The sequence below is a fragment of the Telopea speciosissima genome, chromosome 9 (assembly GCF_018873765.1).
Source record: "Telopea speciosissima isolate NSW1024214 ecotype Mountain lineage chromosome 9, Tspe_v1, whole genome shotgun sequence".
NCBI classification, from domain to species: domain Eukaryota; kingdom Viridiplantae; phylum Streptophyta; class Magnoliopsida; order Proteales; family Proteaceae; genus Telopea; species Telopea speciosissima.
Window position 1 is genome coordinate 8111276 of NC_057924.1, and position 18236 is coordinate 8129511.

At 39.4% G+C, this 18236-nt stretch overlaps 1 protein-coding gene across 5 annotated transcripts in view; it reads left to right on the forward strand.

Moving 5' to 3' along the window:
* LOC122639828 (cysteine-rich receptor-like protein kinase 10) overlaps positions 1–18236 on the forward strand; it is a 75213-nt gene that overhangs the window by 52017 nt on the left and 4960 nt on the right. Inside the window, exons 2-7 of one of the 5 annotated variants that reach the window (XM_043832820.1) lie at positions 1888–2022; positions 2318–2439; positions 2590–2800; positions 3022–3259; positions 3970–4120; positions 4254–4598. The exons of 3 other annotated variants lie outside the window; for them this stretch is intronic. In XM_043832820.1, the coding sequence (XP_043688755.1) occupies positions 1888–2022; positions 2318–2439; positions 2590–2800; positions 3022–3259; positions 3970–4120; positions 4254–4598 (1202 nt within the window). Of the gene's footprint in view, positions 1–1887; positions 2023–2317; positions 2440–2589; positions 2801–3021; positions 3260–3969; positions 4121–4253; positions 4599–18236 lie in introns of those variants that run through there. One more of the 5 variants, XM_043832821.1, reaches the window with a different exon arrangement.

Consider the following 18236-nt stretch of genomic DNA (forward strand, 5'->3'; position numbering starts at 1 on the left):
GAGAGAGAGAGTCCAGCCTTTTCCCAATGTTAGTTTAAGTCTTCCTTCACCTATGAAGGGTTTTTTTTTTTTTAGAACTAGAGAGCTTAAATGGGGGTGCGGGGGTGGGGAGGGGGGGGGGGGGGGGAGCTATGAAGTTTGAATGGGCGATATGACTTTATGAATGGATTTTTCATGGTATCAGGATCAAATCGGTCGGATTGTATCGATATGACTTTATGAATGGATTTTTCATGGTATCAGGATCAAATCGGTCGGATTGTATCGATATCGGCCTCAGATATTGATGCTTGGCCGATCATCGGATCAAGGGGTAAATTATTAAAAATTCAATTTTTAAAGAAAAAAAAAGGTAAAATGAATTGATACCAGCCAATCCAAGTCGATATCAGATCAGGATCAGTCTCTATGATACCGATATCTCAATCTTGAGGACTTTTACATCATTACAATTTACCATCTCTATTCATCAAAGGCTCAAATGAGATTACGTGAAGGTATAATTTCCCTTTGTAAATGGGTTTTTGATTATGTTATCTTTTGTTTGTAACGTGTCATGGATACAATATCAGCACAATATCAAGATCGATGATGAACAAAACCGTTCCGCAATATTATGAACGATTAGATACCGATACCTCGAACCATGGTATGTGGATTGGAAAATTCTGTCCTCAATCATCATGGGCTCATCATTAACTGCTGTCTTTTTCGAATCTATATGCCTCCCTGCACGAACGCCGTACGTGATGCTTCTCCGAATCTCCGTCGAGGTAATCATTAATCGCTAGCAATATCTAATCCAACTTGGTCAACCATCCCTTTGCAAGTTACACCCTACAGACGTAATGTAATGGCCTCAACTCTTATGTGATAGTTTACCTGAAAGCGAATGGTGGCTGGAGAAGCTCCAAATTGAAGAAACGATGGAACAGTGTACCGAGAAGACTGTCTTCTTCTTCGTTGTCCTTTCTTTCCTGTTCAGCTTCAGGAGCTGCGTTTCCGATCCTACGTACATCTACAACTATTGCCGTAAAGACACAACTCTTGATACATCCAACCTTACGTACCAATCCAACCTCAACATCGTTCTCTCTTCTCTTTCTTCCAACTCCAACAACTCCTATTACAACGCCACCTCCGGCCAGAATCCCAATGTCGTTTACGGCGATTACTACTGCAGAGGCGACGTCACCAGCGATGTTTGCCGTGATTGCGTTAACTTCGCCGCTAAAGATATCGTCCAGCTCTGCCCCAACAGTAAAATCGGATTAATTTGGTACGATGAGTGTACATTGCGCTACTCCTATCAATCCTTCTTCTCCACTGTCTCCGAGTTCCCTGTCTTCTCCCAGGCGAATTCCCAGGGCCTCTCTGACCCAACTCGGTTTAATCAGCTCTTGAACAATACGATGAATGATGTCGTAACTGTAGCTGCCTCCGATTCTCATAGATTCGCAACTAAAGAAGCTACTTTTACACAATTTCAGAATCTGTATTGTCTAGCGCAGTGCAGCCCTGATTTATCAGTGAACGACTGTGACAAATGCCTTGTAGATTCCATTCCTTATCTCCCCAGCGATAAGATAGGAGGAAAGGTTTTCAATCCCAGCTGTATCGTCAGGTTTGAGGTCTACCTTTTCTATCGAGTTACAGCTCCAGCTCCAGCACCGGCTCCTTCACCTACTCTTGTTTCTCCGCCGCCGCCTCCGACTAAACTGGCTCCTTCGCTTAATCTTGTTTCTCCGCCGCCTCTGAGTAACCCAACTCCTGGTGAGCTAGCCATCACTCAATCTCATAAGTGAATCCGAAATCAATTTATCGTCTGGTGAGTGGTGCCACATTTGGGATTTTTTTTCTTTCTAATTTCTAAAAATTTTCTTGCAGAAAAACAAGGAAGCTCATCTAGAAAAATTGTTACCATTGTTGTGCCAACTGCGGCTGCAGGAGTGATTCTTTTCTCTATTCTCTTGTACTTTTTTCTAATCCGGAAGAAAAATGAGGACCCATCAAAGAAGAACGGTATAAGATTTTGGCCTTTTTTATCTAATCTAAAATACTTGAATTGATTATCCAAAGTTCAGTGTCTTAGCTCTTTGTTCTTGATGACATGAATGGTTCAATCTTGGAATTGAAGCCATTGATATACAGATGTAAGATCTGAATGTGATTTTGGGTCTTTTATCTCAAGTGACTATAGCAGCCAATGGATCCTAATCTTCTTGAACATCTTGTTCTTGTTGGGAGGTTTATTTATTTGTTCATTCTTTTCAAATGTGCAACTTTTAACTGATCTCTTCTTGTGGCTTCTGCATAGGTGGGAACTCAATTGAAAGTGCGGATTCGTTGCAATTTAATTTCAGTACGATACTTGCAGCCACAAACAACTTTGCGGACGACAATAAGATTGGTGAAGGAGGATTTGGTGCCGTTTATGAGGTAAGAAGAAGTAGAATTCTTGTATGCCAAATTTCATTGTGCTATACAAAAAAATTACTGACAAGTCATTAATTTGGAATAACTGAAAGTGGCTTTCAGTTGATCATGAAGCTACATAACTTTATTAATCCCTCTGTAATATATTATCAGGGTAAACTTCCTAATGGACAAGAAATTGCTGTCAAGAGACTCTCAAAAAACTCAGGACAAGGTGCAGAAGAATTCAAGAATGAGGTTGTGGTAGTGGCAAAGCTTCAACACCGCAATCTGGTTAGGCTATTGGGATTTTGCTTGGAAGGAGAAGAAAAGATCCTTATCTATGAATTTGTACCCAACAAAAGCCTTGATTACTTCCTATTTGGTTTGTCCCCTACAAACTTCTCTCTCTCTCTCTCTTGGAGTTAGTTATTTTCTCTCATGCTACAAAGATTTCCATGAATTACACATTCCAATTTTATGCAAATGCAGAAGTAAAACTAAAGCTCATGACACTTCATCCTCTTTTGTCCATGCACCAACATTTCATGATGACAAATACCAAATCCTAAATTCTGATTTTTCCCTTAATTTGGATGACCACAGATCCTATGAAATGTGTACAGTTAGATTGGCAGACACGTTACAAGATCATAGGAGGGATTGCTCGAGGGTGTCTTTATCTTCATGAAGATTCTCGTCTTCGAATTATTCACAGGGATCTTAAAGCAAGCAATGTATTGTTAGATGAAGATATGAATGCCAAGATCGCTGACTTTGGGATGGCAAGAATTTTTGGTGTGGACCAAACTCAAGCAAATACAGACAGAGTAGTTGGGACTCTGTAAGTTTGTGTGTTTCATTCCTTCTCATACTTATGATCAGAGAAAACATTTTAATGTATTCAAACAGCCAAGTTCTAGTTAATTGCTTTTTTCTTTTTTCCTCCCAACAGAAAATGTTGGCTAGTATATGTAGGCTCCCACCAGGCCTAAACTAAGTGCATAACCTCTGAAATCTACAACCTTTATTATCTTGTTCCACAAAAGCAGACACCTATAGGAAACAGATATATTATTAGACTGGTTTGGTGAGTCATACATACCTGACCTGAATTTGGACAGGGCTTATAGCAGTTAGACCTAGCTGAAAAAATAACTGGTGATATTTTTCATGAAGATAGTTCAGCCAATCTGGAAATGCTCGAAATGAAAATTTAATCTTAAAGTGCCTATGTAGTATGAAGAGAAAACTTTACCCTGATAACCAAATTCAGGCAAGGAAACCCAACAACCAACTAGCCCAAGACTGAAGAGACTACACTAGAAGACCAAGGGCCTTATAGGACTAGCCAACCTGATATCAGTTGCCACAACTGCGGTTAGACAACTTTTTTTTCCTTCCCCACAACCCCCCCACCCCCCAAAAAAGAAAAAGAAAAAAAAGAAGCTGTATATTGCATCTAGTTAAAAATAACTGAGGAGAAGTGTGATCTAGTAGAATCTCTGTAGTTACTCTTAGTTGCTTAAATTTTCTAATAAGAATTTCTCACAGTGGTTACATGTCTCCGGAGTATGCATTGCATGGGTTTTTCTCAGTCAAATCAGATGTATTCAGCTTTGGTGTATTAATTTTGGAGATTGTAAGTGGAAAGAAGAACAGTAATTTCTATCAAAGAGACTGTGGTGGGGACCTTATAAGCTATGTAAGTAAGGATGTCTGCACTTCTTTTTCTTCTTTAACTATATATTGCTAGAATCTACTACAACAATACTAGGTCCTTTAGTTTTCCTTAAAACCTGAGGAACCTAATGACTTGTATGGATCAATTGTTGCAGGCATGGAGACATTGGAATGCAGGAACAACCTTTGAGTTGATTGATCCAATCATGAGAGGAAATTGTTCAAAAACTGAAGTGATGAGATGCATTCATATTGGGTTACTGTGTGTCGAGGAAGATGTAGCTGACAGACCCACCATGGGGAACATAATCCTTATGTTGAGCAGCAACTCAGTTACTCTGCCATTACCTTCAGGACCAGCATCTTTTATGCGAGGCAGAATGGAATCAGGCATGCTTGTAGAAGGGAAAGAAACTCAGGAGACTGAATCATATCACTCTAAAAGCAGTTCGATACCCATATCTGTCAATGAAGTGTCAATCACTATGAGCCCCAAATAATGTGAGTGGATGAGGATATGTAGAATTAATGTTAGCTAGTTATTGGGGCTGGGTTTGTACAACATTTAGTTACTCCTTGAATGAAGATAGTCAATTCAGAGAAGCAAATGAAGGAAGATCATATATTGTTCAAAGCAAGGAACAAGAAGGGTTGGCAACTGAAAAAATTATAGGGTTTATTCACAAAAAGGGTAGATTATGAAGGAGAAAAATAGCAATATGAAATTCTTTAAAGTTGTAGAATAAGAAATTTGAGGCACTTATGTGAGGAAGAGAAATTTAAGCAAGGCGAGGTCCAGTGTGATTTCACCTACTCTTGGAGGAAGAGACCGGCACTCCTTGCCTGATGAGCTTGCTGGGGGTAGGAGTTTATATAGTCATTGGATTGTTGTTGCTGTACTTATGTTGCTATACTATTAACATTATTTCTGTTACCTTTCCTATGCAATAAAATTTCTGTTCATTTCACAACAATAGGAAAACAAAAAAAAAAAAAAGAAGAAAAGAGAGAGTTGACTATGTCTATGAAGATGCTCTCTGCATGTGGAACTTTTAAAAGCACAAGTGAGAGTGTTTAAGTAGGTTTCTTTCTTTATTTCTCATCTTGACGAATTAATGGTGATGCAACAAATGGAACTCTGCAGCTAGAGAGGTTGTTTTAGATGTCATCAAATGCAGTTTGTTTTCACAGGCAAAGCCTGATCGATCAGTTGTTTTGGTGGAGAAAACAACAACTAGAGATTAGTATTATTAAAAGAGGAGAGAAAGCTTAAGCTCTTTGGAGGTCCACAGGAAAAAGATTCTGTTTTTTCACTTCTCTATTCTATCATAACTAAACAATCAGAAATTTTCTTTTCTTTTATTTTCAAGAACTATTTTCTTTCTTTTCGATCCACTTTTTGACATCAAAACACAGCCCAAATGATTTCTATTTTCAAAACCATAAATTATTCTTAGAATAAAATTTTCACAATTAGGATTGAAACAGATATTGAATCATATTAAAGAGAGCTTTAGACTATGAGAAGCCAATGGTAGCATTCAACAAACATATTAAAAGGGGATGGACCCTCACAGGGGCAGGTCCCATGTCTTATTTGAGATGATCAAGGCTGCAGTAGCGGGGTTTCTACACAGGCATATGCATAGAGTTGTTTTTAGACCGTTGCTCAATTTTTCCATGTATCATTTGAAATGGGGAAAAAAATTAAAGAATATAATGTTATAGTCTAAGTTGGAGTTGACCAAATAGCAAATAAAATTCACATAAAAAAGTAGTAAAAGTTTTCAAAGAATTAGACCACAAAGGAGATGCATGCCACTAATTCAATGCTTAGAAAAGAAATATGGGCAAGAGTTTTCTGTCCGTGAGTGTGGCTTCTGCGCTAGTGAAGAGGTCAATGGCAGTGCAAAGGAAGTATCAACAGGGGTGGAATTTTCTCCTTTCATGGGGATAGGATGATCATTTTGCCCCATCCTGTGTCTAGGCGCAGGAGTCACACTCCCAAATAGAATCCTTTTTCCCAAGAAATATATAATAGAATATGGATCTAGTTTTCCTTTATCCAGGATGAATCAGAATCTCTCCACCCTTCCATAAAAAATAAAAAAGAAAAGAAGAAAATCTCCACCCACTATTTTTATTATGGGGTGTTGTTCTCTGTGCTACAGCGCAGGCTGCACCCAGGCACATGGAGGTGGGCACAATGAGCACCCTGCCCCCCGAGTGGCAAGCCCATGTGCCTGGGTGCATCCTACGCTGCGGCAGAGAGAACATTCTCCCTTTTATTATATTGAAAGGGATTCTATAGGCATGCTCAGCCCTCCATACAATGGAGGGGGGGGGGGGAATAATATGACCATTAATTGATAGGAAATCTCTTCATCCTTGAAGATAAACTTACCATACAACTTAATCAGTGGCTTTGCTCATATTTGATATATCTTGTTTGTCTTCCTATTTGTTATCATGTTCCTATTTCTTGTTCCAAGGGAACTAAACAGTTTGGCTCTCTCTTGCCAGGAAAGGTTGGTCCTTAACGTTTAGGAATGTTTGACCGTTATCGATTTCATGGATTCTTGAAGTTTTTAATTTGAAAGCCATGTCCTATGCACTAATTTTTTATTTTTTTTTGATAGAAAATGTCATGTGTAGTTGTGTACTACATAGGGATGTAAACGGATCGGATACGGCTTGGATAGTGCTATATTCGCATCCGCATCCGATTAGCTTTCGGATGGATTCGGATAGTGCTTAGGAGAGAGAGAGAGAGAGAGATGGCTTATTTTAATTCATATACAGAATTATAGATGCTACATGGCAGTTTCCAAGTTGATACCATGAGAGAGATCAGAGCTGGACTCTCAGGGGACTCTCCGATGCCTAAGTCATATTTCAAAAGAAACAATAATTGTGGAGCTTAGAACAAAAAGAACATTAGATTTACAGTTGAATGAATCCCCTTGCATGTAGTTATAACAGTCATATTTATGTGTTCGAAGAAGATCACCTTGGGTCCAAGTGGTCTTGATCTTACATCACATATGCCTTTCTTGAGCGGGAACTGTCTAAGCGTCGTGCAACTGGCCTAGTGGAGGGCGCTGGTTGTTGGTTTAGTTTTTCAACGTGGTTATGAAAATTGAAAACTGTATAGTTCATGGCAATTGAGGGATTGTGGAGAAGGGAATGGAAGAGTCATTTTTTCGGTCTTTACTGATTTAGACCTTCAGTTTTACTTTTATTAATTGTTATTTATTATATTTATTGATATATTCATTTAAATTAAAAAAATCAATTCAATTTATTATGTTAAAAAATTGACAAGATTCACTTGGGTTGGGCCAAAACCATCGTGATTCACTGTGATCCAAACTCTCCAACTTATTTATTTATTTTTTGGCAGAACTCTCCAACTTATTTCGCATAAGAGGAACTTCTTTATTGGGATCCGACACTAACGGCAACTGCCAACGAATTAAGGATTCTCCTAAAAGGCAACCTTTTATATGAAAACATTTCCTATTGATACTCTCTGACGGATTCATTTCTATTTCGAATCTCTATTAGGATTCATGTCCTTTTGTGAAATCTTGTTAAGATTTGAGCTCAGGACGAATTTTTGCTGCTACATTTGTTGTAAGAATGTTCAGCTAACAACCGAGGAAATCGACTCTTGAAGTGAAGTAAATTAATCCATTTCCTTGATTGCCAGCCTTGTAGCTTGTAGCTGGAACAACTTCACATGTTGGGAGTTGGGAGTTGGGACTTCCTGATTTGGAAGAACATTACGACAGCTAATCAACTGAAGATGACAAAATTCTGTCCGCGTTATGATGGGTTCATCATTAAATGCATTCTCCAACGTGCCCGAACGTGATGCTTTTCCGTCAAAGTAATCGTTTGACGGTCTTATCCCTTATGAGATACTTACTGATGACTACCTGAAAGCGAATGGTGGCTGGGATGGATGTCCGGACAATTCCAGAAACAATGGAATCGTGCGCCCACAAGACCCCACTGTCTTCTTCTTCTTCTTCTTCTTCGCTCTCACTTTCCTGATCAGCTCCATAAGCTGCGTCGATCCAAAGTACCTCTCCGACTTTTGTACCAACACAACAACTCTTGATGCATCTAACCGTAGATACCAATCCAAATCTTAACATCCTTCTCTCTTCTCTTTCCTCCAACTCCAACCCGTATCACAACGCCACCGTCGGCGACGGTCTCAATGTTGTTTACGGCCTCTACTATTGCAGAGGCGACGTCACTCGCGTTGTCTGCCATGATTGCGTCAATTACGCCGCTACAGATATCGTCAATCGTTGTCCCAACGGGAATATCGCAGTCATTTGGTACGAGGAGTGTACATTGCGCTACTCCAACACCTCCTTCTTCTCCACTTGCACCGATACCTCCTCTGTTGTGTTAATCTATATTCCACATGATATATCTGACCCGACTCAGTTTAATCAGCTCGTGAACACTACTATGAACGAGACTGCAACCAAAGCTGCCTTAGATTCTTATCGATTCTCTACTCAAGAAGCTAATTTTACGCAATCTCGGAATCTGTATTGTCTGGCGCAGTGTAACCCTGATTTAACAGAGTACGACTGTTACACATGCCTTGTGGGTGCCATTGATTATCTCCCCAGTTGCTGTAGTGGCAAGCAAGGAGGACGTGTTCTTAATCCAAGCTGTAACGTCAGGTTTGACATGTTCCCTCTCTATCGAGTCACAGCTTCAGCCCCGGCTCCTTCGCCTTCGCCTACTCTTGTTTCTCTGCCGCCGCCTCCAAGTAAATTGGCTCCTTCGCCTATTCTTGTTTCTCCGCCGCCTATTCTGTTCCATCTGCCCTGAGTTTCTTGAGAGTCTCTTGACAGCAATTTTTTATCAATCTAAATGATTTAAGTTCAGGCTTAGGAAATGTTATGTTTGTCTCGACTTGGATTTAGATCCTCTGTGGCCTGGGGTTGGGTGGTCGCTCAACTCACCACATGGATTTCATGTCAATCCAATGGTTGGTAGACGGATAATTTTTAATTTTGAACCGTAATTTTGATTTTTAAAATCCATGTAGTGGCCAATGAGTTGAACGCAGCACGATGGCCGCTCAACCCCAGGCCGCAGAGGGTCCAAATCCGCCTTGACTCTTGAATTCTTGGACCCAAAGTTTGCCCCTACTTAGACTTTTTTTGGAGTAGTATTTATATGTTTTATCGTCTTATTGGGTAAGGAGGTGAAAGGAGTAAGATTTGGGGTTTTTTGTTTTTTTTTTTTTTTTTTTTTTTTTTTTTTTTTTTTTTATATGGAGTTAGGGTTTCTGTGGAGATCTTCGGATATTTTCTTTCCTTACATAGTAAATCATCTTCAGCTTCGCCTATGAATGTAGCACATAATATTGGTGATTCACATAATATTCGTGTTTGTTGGTGTTTCGTTAATGGGAGAACGATAACTCTAATTCCTAGCTCGAAATTAACTTTATTTTATAATATTATTAGTAGTGAAGATCTTAAGATGCCATCAGCTAGTAATATCATATGTGAATCCGAAATAGAAATTATTTTTAATGCAAAAAACACAAGGAAGCTCGACTAGAAAAATTGTTGCCATTGTTGTGCCAGCTGCTACTGTAGGACTGATTCTTTTCTCTATTCTCTTCCACTGTTTGGTAATTCAGAAGAAAAAGGAGGACCCGGCAAAGGAGAATGGTATAAGCTTTAGTCTTTTTATCTAGGGTAAAGTACACGTACCCCTATAATGCACCCAATATTCCTTGTATCCTCCTAAGCGGTTCAATATTCCACGTACCACTCTAAGCGATTCAATATTCCACGTACCAACCCTGCTTTACACCCCAAATGCCAGATAGGTCCAATCCGTTAAATACCACTGTTAGATGCCAAAATTTTGACCATTTTACCATTTGCTCCATTTTCTTAAATCTGAAAAGACTTAATTACCCTCACTTATTTGTTGCCCTAAATTAATTGAAAATGACCATTTTACCCTTTGTTTTATTTTTATAAATAAAAAGACCTAATTGCCCTCATTTATGTATTACCCTAACCTAATTTGAAAAGACTATTTTACCCCTAAATACTTGTTCCTAAAAACCCCAAAATGCCCTCATCTTCCCCAAATCATCATCTTCTTTTACATACCCACCACCACCGCCACCGCCACCACCACCACTGTCACCCAACTCGACAACCGATAATCGTCGTCGCCTACGCCGCTGCTGCCGCAGTGAACTGAAGGGAACCCTTTTTTGAATAAAATCTGGAACCCTGCAAGCCTGCTTCTCCTCGATCCGACACTTGCAACAACCGATCACTGAGACGAAGAACACCTTTGCTAAGAATGAATGAAGACCCACGTTCGATTGCAGAAATTTCAAGTAACAGCGACGGAGGATTATTTCAGACATATTAATACTTAAAATAAAAAAGGGGTGAAGAATATGAGAGAAGGGAGAAGATGGGACGATGGAGTTCTGGTTATGGGATTGGGGTAATCAAAGAGAAAATAAAAAAGATTTCCCGTGTTGGATTTGGGTTTGGTTGAGTGGAAAGAGAAAAGAGATGGGTGGGGTTTGATATGGAAAAAAAACTAGAAAATAGGAATTGAAGATAAAGAAGTGGGTTCGGTGGAGATTAGAAGAGGGATTTCATCTCTCGGAGATGGGTTTTTAGATGGAGAAGGGAGAATAGGGTATTGGAGATTGGGGTTTAAAGATGGGAAAACAAAAAACAAATGGATTTGGTGGGTCTCAGAAATGCGATAGAGATAGTAAGAAAAGAAATCAAAATAAAAGGAGAAGTGGTGAAGAAGAAGACGATGTCGGACGAGAGTCTTCTACCCCGGCTCAGGGAAGCTTCGAGCTTTCTCGTCTCAGTGCTCCTTTTTTCTTTTACTCCCTCACTCTGCTGCTCTCTGTTTCTCTCAGTTGTCTTAGAACCCAAAGCCAATGGTGGGCGGCAGTGGTGGTGGTGGCGGTGGCGGTGGTGGTGGTGGGTATGTAAAAGAAGATGATGATTTGGGATAGATGAGGGCATTTTGGGGTTTTTAGGAACAAGTATTTAGGGGTAAAATAGTCTTTTCAAATTAGGTTAGGGTAATACATAAATGAGGGCAATTAGGTCTTTTCATTTATAAAAATAAAACAAAGGGTAAAATGGTCATTTTCAATTAGTTTAGGGCAACAAATAAGTGAGGGTAATTAAGTCTTTTCAGATTGAAGAAAATGGAGTAAAGGGTAAACTGGTCAAAATTTTGGCATCTACCGGTGGTATTTAATGGATTGGACCTATCTGGCATTTGGGGTGTAAAACAGAAATGGTACGTGGAATATTGAGCCACTTAGGAGGGTACGAGGAATATTTATGAGAGCAAAAAATAGAAGTCATCTGGGTTGTGTTTGGATGTCAAAAAATGGTTAGAGAAGAACAAAAAAGTCGGGGTAGGGCGTTGGGGTAAGGAAGAAGAAGAAGGGGGTAAATATGTCACTTCACTACACCTTAAGGGTAGTTTAGGTATTTACAAAATATTTAACCCATGGTAACAGTAACAGTGACTAGTGACTGACTAATGGACAGGGTTTACTTGAAAGAAATAGTGAACTGTAGGGACTGTTTAAGTAATTATTTCAAATATTAGGGAGACTAAATAATTAGATCATAATATAGAGGTGTCTAAGTAATTTTTTCTAAAAAAATCAATTTTTATTTACGATTTTACCCTTGATCCGATACCGATACATGATCTATAGCCAATGTTATATAACCACATCATAATTGGACCAATACTTAGGAATCTCTCCACCCCAACTTCACATGTTGGGAAGAACATTTGGACAACTAAGTTGTCTGAAAAATATAAAATATTGGTGATGTGACATTATGAATATGAATGTACTTTAGATTTGATTATTAATTCCCATCTCCATTGTTCTTGGATCAGAAAATATCCTTTCTCAATCGTAAGTCACAAAAGGTCAAATGAGTTGAGGTGGATCCCCGAGAGAAAATTCTCATCTCCGAGGTCGGTAGAGAATTGGGAGAAACAATGGAACCATGTGCCAACAACAAGACCCCAAGAGCCACACTGATCTTGTTGTTGTTCTTCTTCCTCTATGCCCTCTCTTTCTTGGTCAGCTTCAGCAGCTGCGCCGACCCTTCGTACCTCTACGACGCTTGCTTCAATACAACCCTTTACACATCCAACCGTAGGTACCAATCCAACCTCAACAACCTCCTCTCTTCTCTTTCCTCAAACGCCATCTCCAACCCTAACAACGCCTATTACAATGCCACCGTCGGCCACAATGCCAATGTTGTTCACGGCCTCTACTACTGCAGAGGCGATGTCACCCACGATGTCTGCCGTGATTGTGTCAACTATGCCGCTAAAGATATCGTCCAGCGCTGCCCCAATGGGAAAATCGCAGTCATTTGGTACGACGAGTGTACATTGCGCTACTCCAATCACTCCTTCTCCTCCAATGTCTCCAAGTTCTTTGTCTACATGTGGAATCCACAGAACATCTCTTACCCAACTCGGTTTAATCAGCTCCTGAGCAATACAATGAACGAAACCGCAACTGAAGCTGCTTCCAATTCAGATAGATTCGCTACTCAAGAAGCTAAATTTACGCAATCTCAGAATCTCTACTTTTTGGCGCAGTGCAACCCTGTTTTATCAGGGAACGACTGTTACACATGCCTTGTGAGTGCCATTGCTCAGCTCCCAAGTTGTTGTAGCGACAAGCAAAGGGGAAGGGTTTTAAATCCAAGCTGTAACGTCAGGTTCGAGCTTTACCTTTTCTATCAAGTTACAGCTTCAGCACCGGCTCCTTCGCCTACTCTTGTTTCTCCTCCGTCTCTGACAAATCTCTCCCCGTCTTCGAGTATCAGAACGACCATTCCTGGTGAGCAAATTAAGACATCAATTCGATATCGCTAAACAGGGGATTTATACTCTGTTTTCCATTTTTATTTTAGAACTTTGGGTCCTCAAAGGCTCGAACACTCTTGTCAGAAGAGTACCCATCTTTCTACAATGGCTCCATTAAATTTAAATAATGTTCAGAATCGTAATTCATCTTTTTTTTGTGAGAAATTGGATTTTTCTTGAAATCGATGCCACTTCTACAAAACTTCATCTGTTGTTAGTAGAGAATGCTATCATCACCCAGTCTATTCTGAATCCAAATTCGAAATTTGTCAGGTGGCACATTTGGGAATTCTTTCTAATTTTTGGAAAGTTTTGATGCAGAAAAACAAGGAAGCTCTTCTAGAAAAATTATTACCATTGTTGTGCCAGCTGCGGTTGCAGGGGTGATTCTTATCTCAATACTCTTGTACTTTTTGCTAATCCGGAGGAAAACCGAGGACCCGCCAAAGGAAAATGGTATAAGCTTTGGCTTGGTTTTTTTTATCTACTCTAAAATACTCGAATTAATTGATTATCCAAAGTTCGGTGTCTTAGCTCCTTTAACTCGATGACATGGATGGTTCAATTTTGGAGTTGAAGTCATTGATAAACAGATTTTGAGATCTGAATGTGGCCAAAGAAGCCAATGGTTCCTAATCTTATTGGGCATCTTGCTCTTGTTGGGAAGTTTATTTATCTCTAAAAAGTCGAACTTTTAATTTATCTTCCCTGTTGACTTGTGCACAGGTGAGAACAGAATTACAAATGAGGAGTCGTTGCAATTTGATTTTAAGGAAAGCATGGTCCTTGCATGATGAGGGTAATTTTTCTTTCTCTTGGAGGAAGTGATAGCCAATTCCTTGCCTGATGAACTTGCTGGGATAAGAGTTCAGTTGCACTCATTGTATCTGGCCAACCACCCTATTGAGTAGTAGTCCCCTACAGCTTGCCTAGGCTGTGGCCTTGGTTGTTATTGTTGTTGTTGTACTTTAGTGATTTGTATTTCACCTCTTTATTCTTTTGCCTAAATTTATTATGTTCCACATTTCACTCAAAAATAAAAAAAACAAATTTGATTATGAAGAATTAGGATTTTTTTTTTTGTCGAAAATAAATTATGCATTAAGTCCAATTGCAACGATCCAGTTCAACTGTTCAAGTACATCCAGAGAAATGTTGGGGGCATGCTCACCCACTTACATGGTGAAGGAATAAGGGAAGTTACAAAAGAAGCTAGGAGATAGGCAGAGGAGTTTGCCGTCCTCAGAGCATGCTTAACAATAGAAGATTGGAATTTAGATAATAAACTCCGAAAGTCATGAACATAAGCTAAAATCTCCGATGGAGGTAAAGATGCATGTTTGATGCATTCCACAAGATTCGCAATCAGATTCCACCACTATGTTTTGAATACCCAATTCCAAAGCTAACTGAAGACCCATTCTCAAGGCAACACATTCTGCAAAAAGCGCTGATCTAGGGATGTCTCTTGAAGCAACACTCGCTAAAAGAAATCCCTGATCATCGTGGATTAAAGCACCATAACCTGCTGAGGTGCCTTTTAGAAAAGCACCATCAGAATTTGCCTTTACATAACCTAGTATAGGAGGAGACCAAGACAAAATTCCCCTAGAGGGATTGTTGGTATACGAAGGGTTATCAATGGAGATAGCCGCCAAATCTTGTATCAACTTGTTATAGTCAAACTCAATGTATTATAACGATTAGATGAAATCCCTTTAACAAATTTTCTATTTCTTGTAAGACATATGTCCCCTAAAAGAATAGCATTGGATTGGGCTAGCTTTCTACAGTCTCTCTTAGTCAAACTAGGGACCGCAAATCAAAATTTGATCCACTCACCAAAAGAAAGGTCAGTCTAAGAAGGACGAAGGCAGAAAGAGGAACCAAACCAGGTCAACTTAGCATAATTGCAAGATAAAAGGGCATGAGTAACAATTTTAACTGTTGCATTACAACAAGGACAAGATGAGTCTGTGGTCAGATTTCTCTCTACCAAAGTGGTTTTAACAACTAACGAATCATGGGAAGCCCTCCAAACAAAGGACTTTATTGTTTTTTTTTTGAGGGGGTGGTGGAGGGAGAGTCCAAATTCCAAAGAGCTTTCCAAGTAGAGGAAGCAAGGGAATTTGATCTAGATGGCCGACAAGAAGGGGAAGATGATTTGGAAACGTGGTAAATTGATTTAACTGAAAAAAATACCTTTCCAGTCATGAATCTAAACCCAACAATCATAAAAAATAGTGGAACTCAATGGAATTTTTACCACCTCATCAATAAAATCAGATGGGAAAATTGATAACTGGAGGTCGACTTTCCAAGCCCTAATGATAGGATCAATAGCGTCAACAATAAACTCCAAGCTACAATTTTCAGGCTTAGGATGGGGAACTCTAAGATCATGGGTAAAGGGAACCTAGGGGTCTGACCATATATTAACCGTTGTGCCACTTGCAATGTTCTTTCTAATACCCTTGGGGAGGATATCTCTTCCAACCATGACATTTTTCCAACCACAAGAGGCTTTTCTTAGAATTTTGGCATGTAAAAAAGAGGAATTAGGAAAATAGCAAGGTTTCATACATTTGACCCAAAATGGAAGAAGGATTTGTGAGCAAATTCCAAGCTTGCTTAGCAAGAAAGGCCAAGTTGAAATGATGAAGGTTCCTAAAACCTAATCCTCCTTCGCTCTTTCTCTTAGTCATGAAATCCCAACTAACCCAATAAATTCTCTTTTCATCTTTGATTTACCCCCACCAACATTGCCATTGAATGTGGTCGATTTCATTTGTGATGCATTTTGGAAGAAGAAAACAAAACATCAAATGATTAGGAATGACAAAGACAACAGATTTGATATGGGTCACTCTCCTTGCATAGGAGAGGAGTCTTTCCTTCCAACCTTGCACTCTATTCCTAACTCTGTCAACAATGAAAGAGAATGTCTTTGATTTCGATCGTCCAATGTTAGAAGAAAGGCCAAGATAAATGCCGGGGCAAGAGATATGTTTCATATTGATGACTTCTGAGATGTCAACTCTAGTTTGGTCATGAGTATTCTTGTTGAAGAAATTTTCAGATTGACCAATTGACCAGAGGCACCTCCATAGAGAAAGATGATGTCACAAAATTCCTAAGCATCTCTAGTAGTAGCCTGCATGAAAAAATAAATATCGTCAACAAAGAACATATGGGAAACCCTTGAGCCTTTTCTAACAACTCTAAAAAACGAAAAAAGTTTTTCGGTCAACAATATTGTTGATGAATTAGGATAGAAACAGACATTGAATCATATCAGATAGAGCTTATTTGAGATAATCAAAGCATATGGTAGAATTCAACAAAAATATTAAAAGGGGATGGACCCTTGCAGGTGCAGCTCCTTAGCCAGATTTTATCCATGTCTTATTTGATATGATCAAAGCTGCAGTAGCGGGGTTTCGACACCAGCATGTCTAGAGTTGTTTTCAAATCGTCGCTCAATTTTGCCATGTGTCATGTGAAATGGAAAAAACATTCTAGAATTTAAAGTTAGGGTTTTCTTGTCAGCACTATGAAGAGTGAAAAGAGTTTGCTTCACTATCATTTATTTACCCTTAAAAGAATTCTTGCAGAATTAAAGTCGATAGGCAAATCTTGTAATTTCACTTTTAAAGCTCCCTTTTCTTCTCCGGATCTGGTGATTGTGCCACATCTCCACCGTCCCCTCTGCTGTGAGCTCCGATTGCGGTGCCCACGTCCTCTCTCTCTCTCTCTCTCTCATCTTTGAAGGAGAGTGGCCGAGGAGTAGCGGCTTGCCGAGGTGCAGAGGTGGTAAAAGGATGCAAACACTGAAACACTGTTCTCGTCGAAAAGGCATTGATTAACATTTTTTGCCTCTTTTAACCCTCTGGAGTCTGAATACAGCTTTTTAGAGGATTCATAAAAAATGAATTTAGAGATTGTGCCCTTCCATTCCAATTCTAAGGGTGTCAAAATGGAATTGAAACCAAATTTTGGAATTAGAACTGACCGTTTACGATCAAATCGGTTACGTGAATAGAAACCGCATTAAAACCATTTTATAATTGATGGGTTTTTTTCAATTGGGAATGATGTCGTGGATACAATGAAGTAGGGGTGCAAGTTTGGCCCTGTCGGCCCGAACCTGCCCTGGCCCGCCCTGAGCCCGAACAGGGCCTAGGTTGAGATATCTAGCTCAACCTAGGCCTAAGGGAGGGTCAGGGCTGAAAATTTCTGACCCTGAGTCAAGGTCGGGTCGGGTTAGGGTTGAAGCCTCAAGCTAAGCTTGGCCCGGCCGGCCCGACCCTGATTTAAGTTATACTATAAAATATATATTGATATAATATATATATTATAAACTTTAAATGTCACCTACATTTTTTTTATATAATATATTATATATGAAGACAATAACTGATATAATACTTTTTATTATAGTGTTATTTTATGTAAAATTGATAATGTTCTCCCCAGCCCATTCCAACCCATGCATTTCTTTCTCCTACCCCATGATCAAGGCCAATCAGGATCAGCCCAACCCGACCCTGAGGGCTGGTCAGGGTTGGGTTTTTTTGGCCCTGAGTTAGGGTAGGGTCGGGTCTGAGCCCAGCTAAGGGGACTTAGGGTTGGGCTAGGGTTCTGTAAAGCCCGGCCCAACCCGACCCTGTTGCAGCCCTACAATGAAGAATAAAATAGATAAAATGGAAGAATAAAAAAAAGCATAGTTTAATTCTTTTCTTAGCTATTTAACATTCTGTTCCCCTTTTCTTTAATATTTATCTATTTTTTAATCCTTTTTCGTACTTAACGTCCTCAATCATATTGTATTTCCTACCTATTGTTTAATCCCTTTCACATTTTAATCCTTATCCATGGCTGCCATTATCACTAGTACCATGGTAGATCACGTCATTAAAATTACGAGAAAAAAAAATGATTACATCATTACATGGTAATGTGGGTATAAAAAAACTAACTAATCTTAAGGGTATCTTTATCCCTTTCTACAATAAGTCTCCTCTCTTATTTCTCCCTCTCTAACACAACAAGAACAAGAAAAATAGACTTAAAAGGTACAAAGGTGAAATAGGATGTGAACTAGTGCTACAAACCGCATGCAAACCAGCTGTTAATAGGATAACAAAAATCGAATAAAAACCAGTAAAACAACGTCGTGT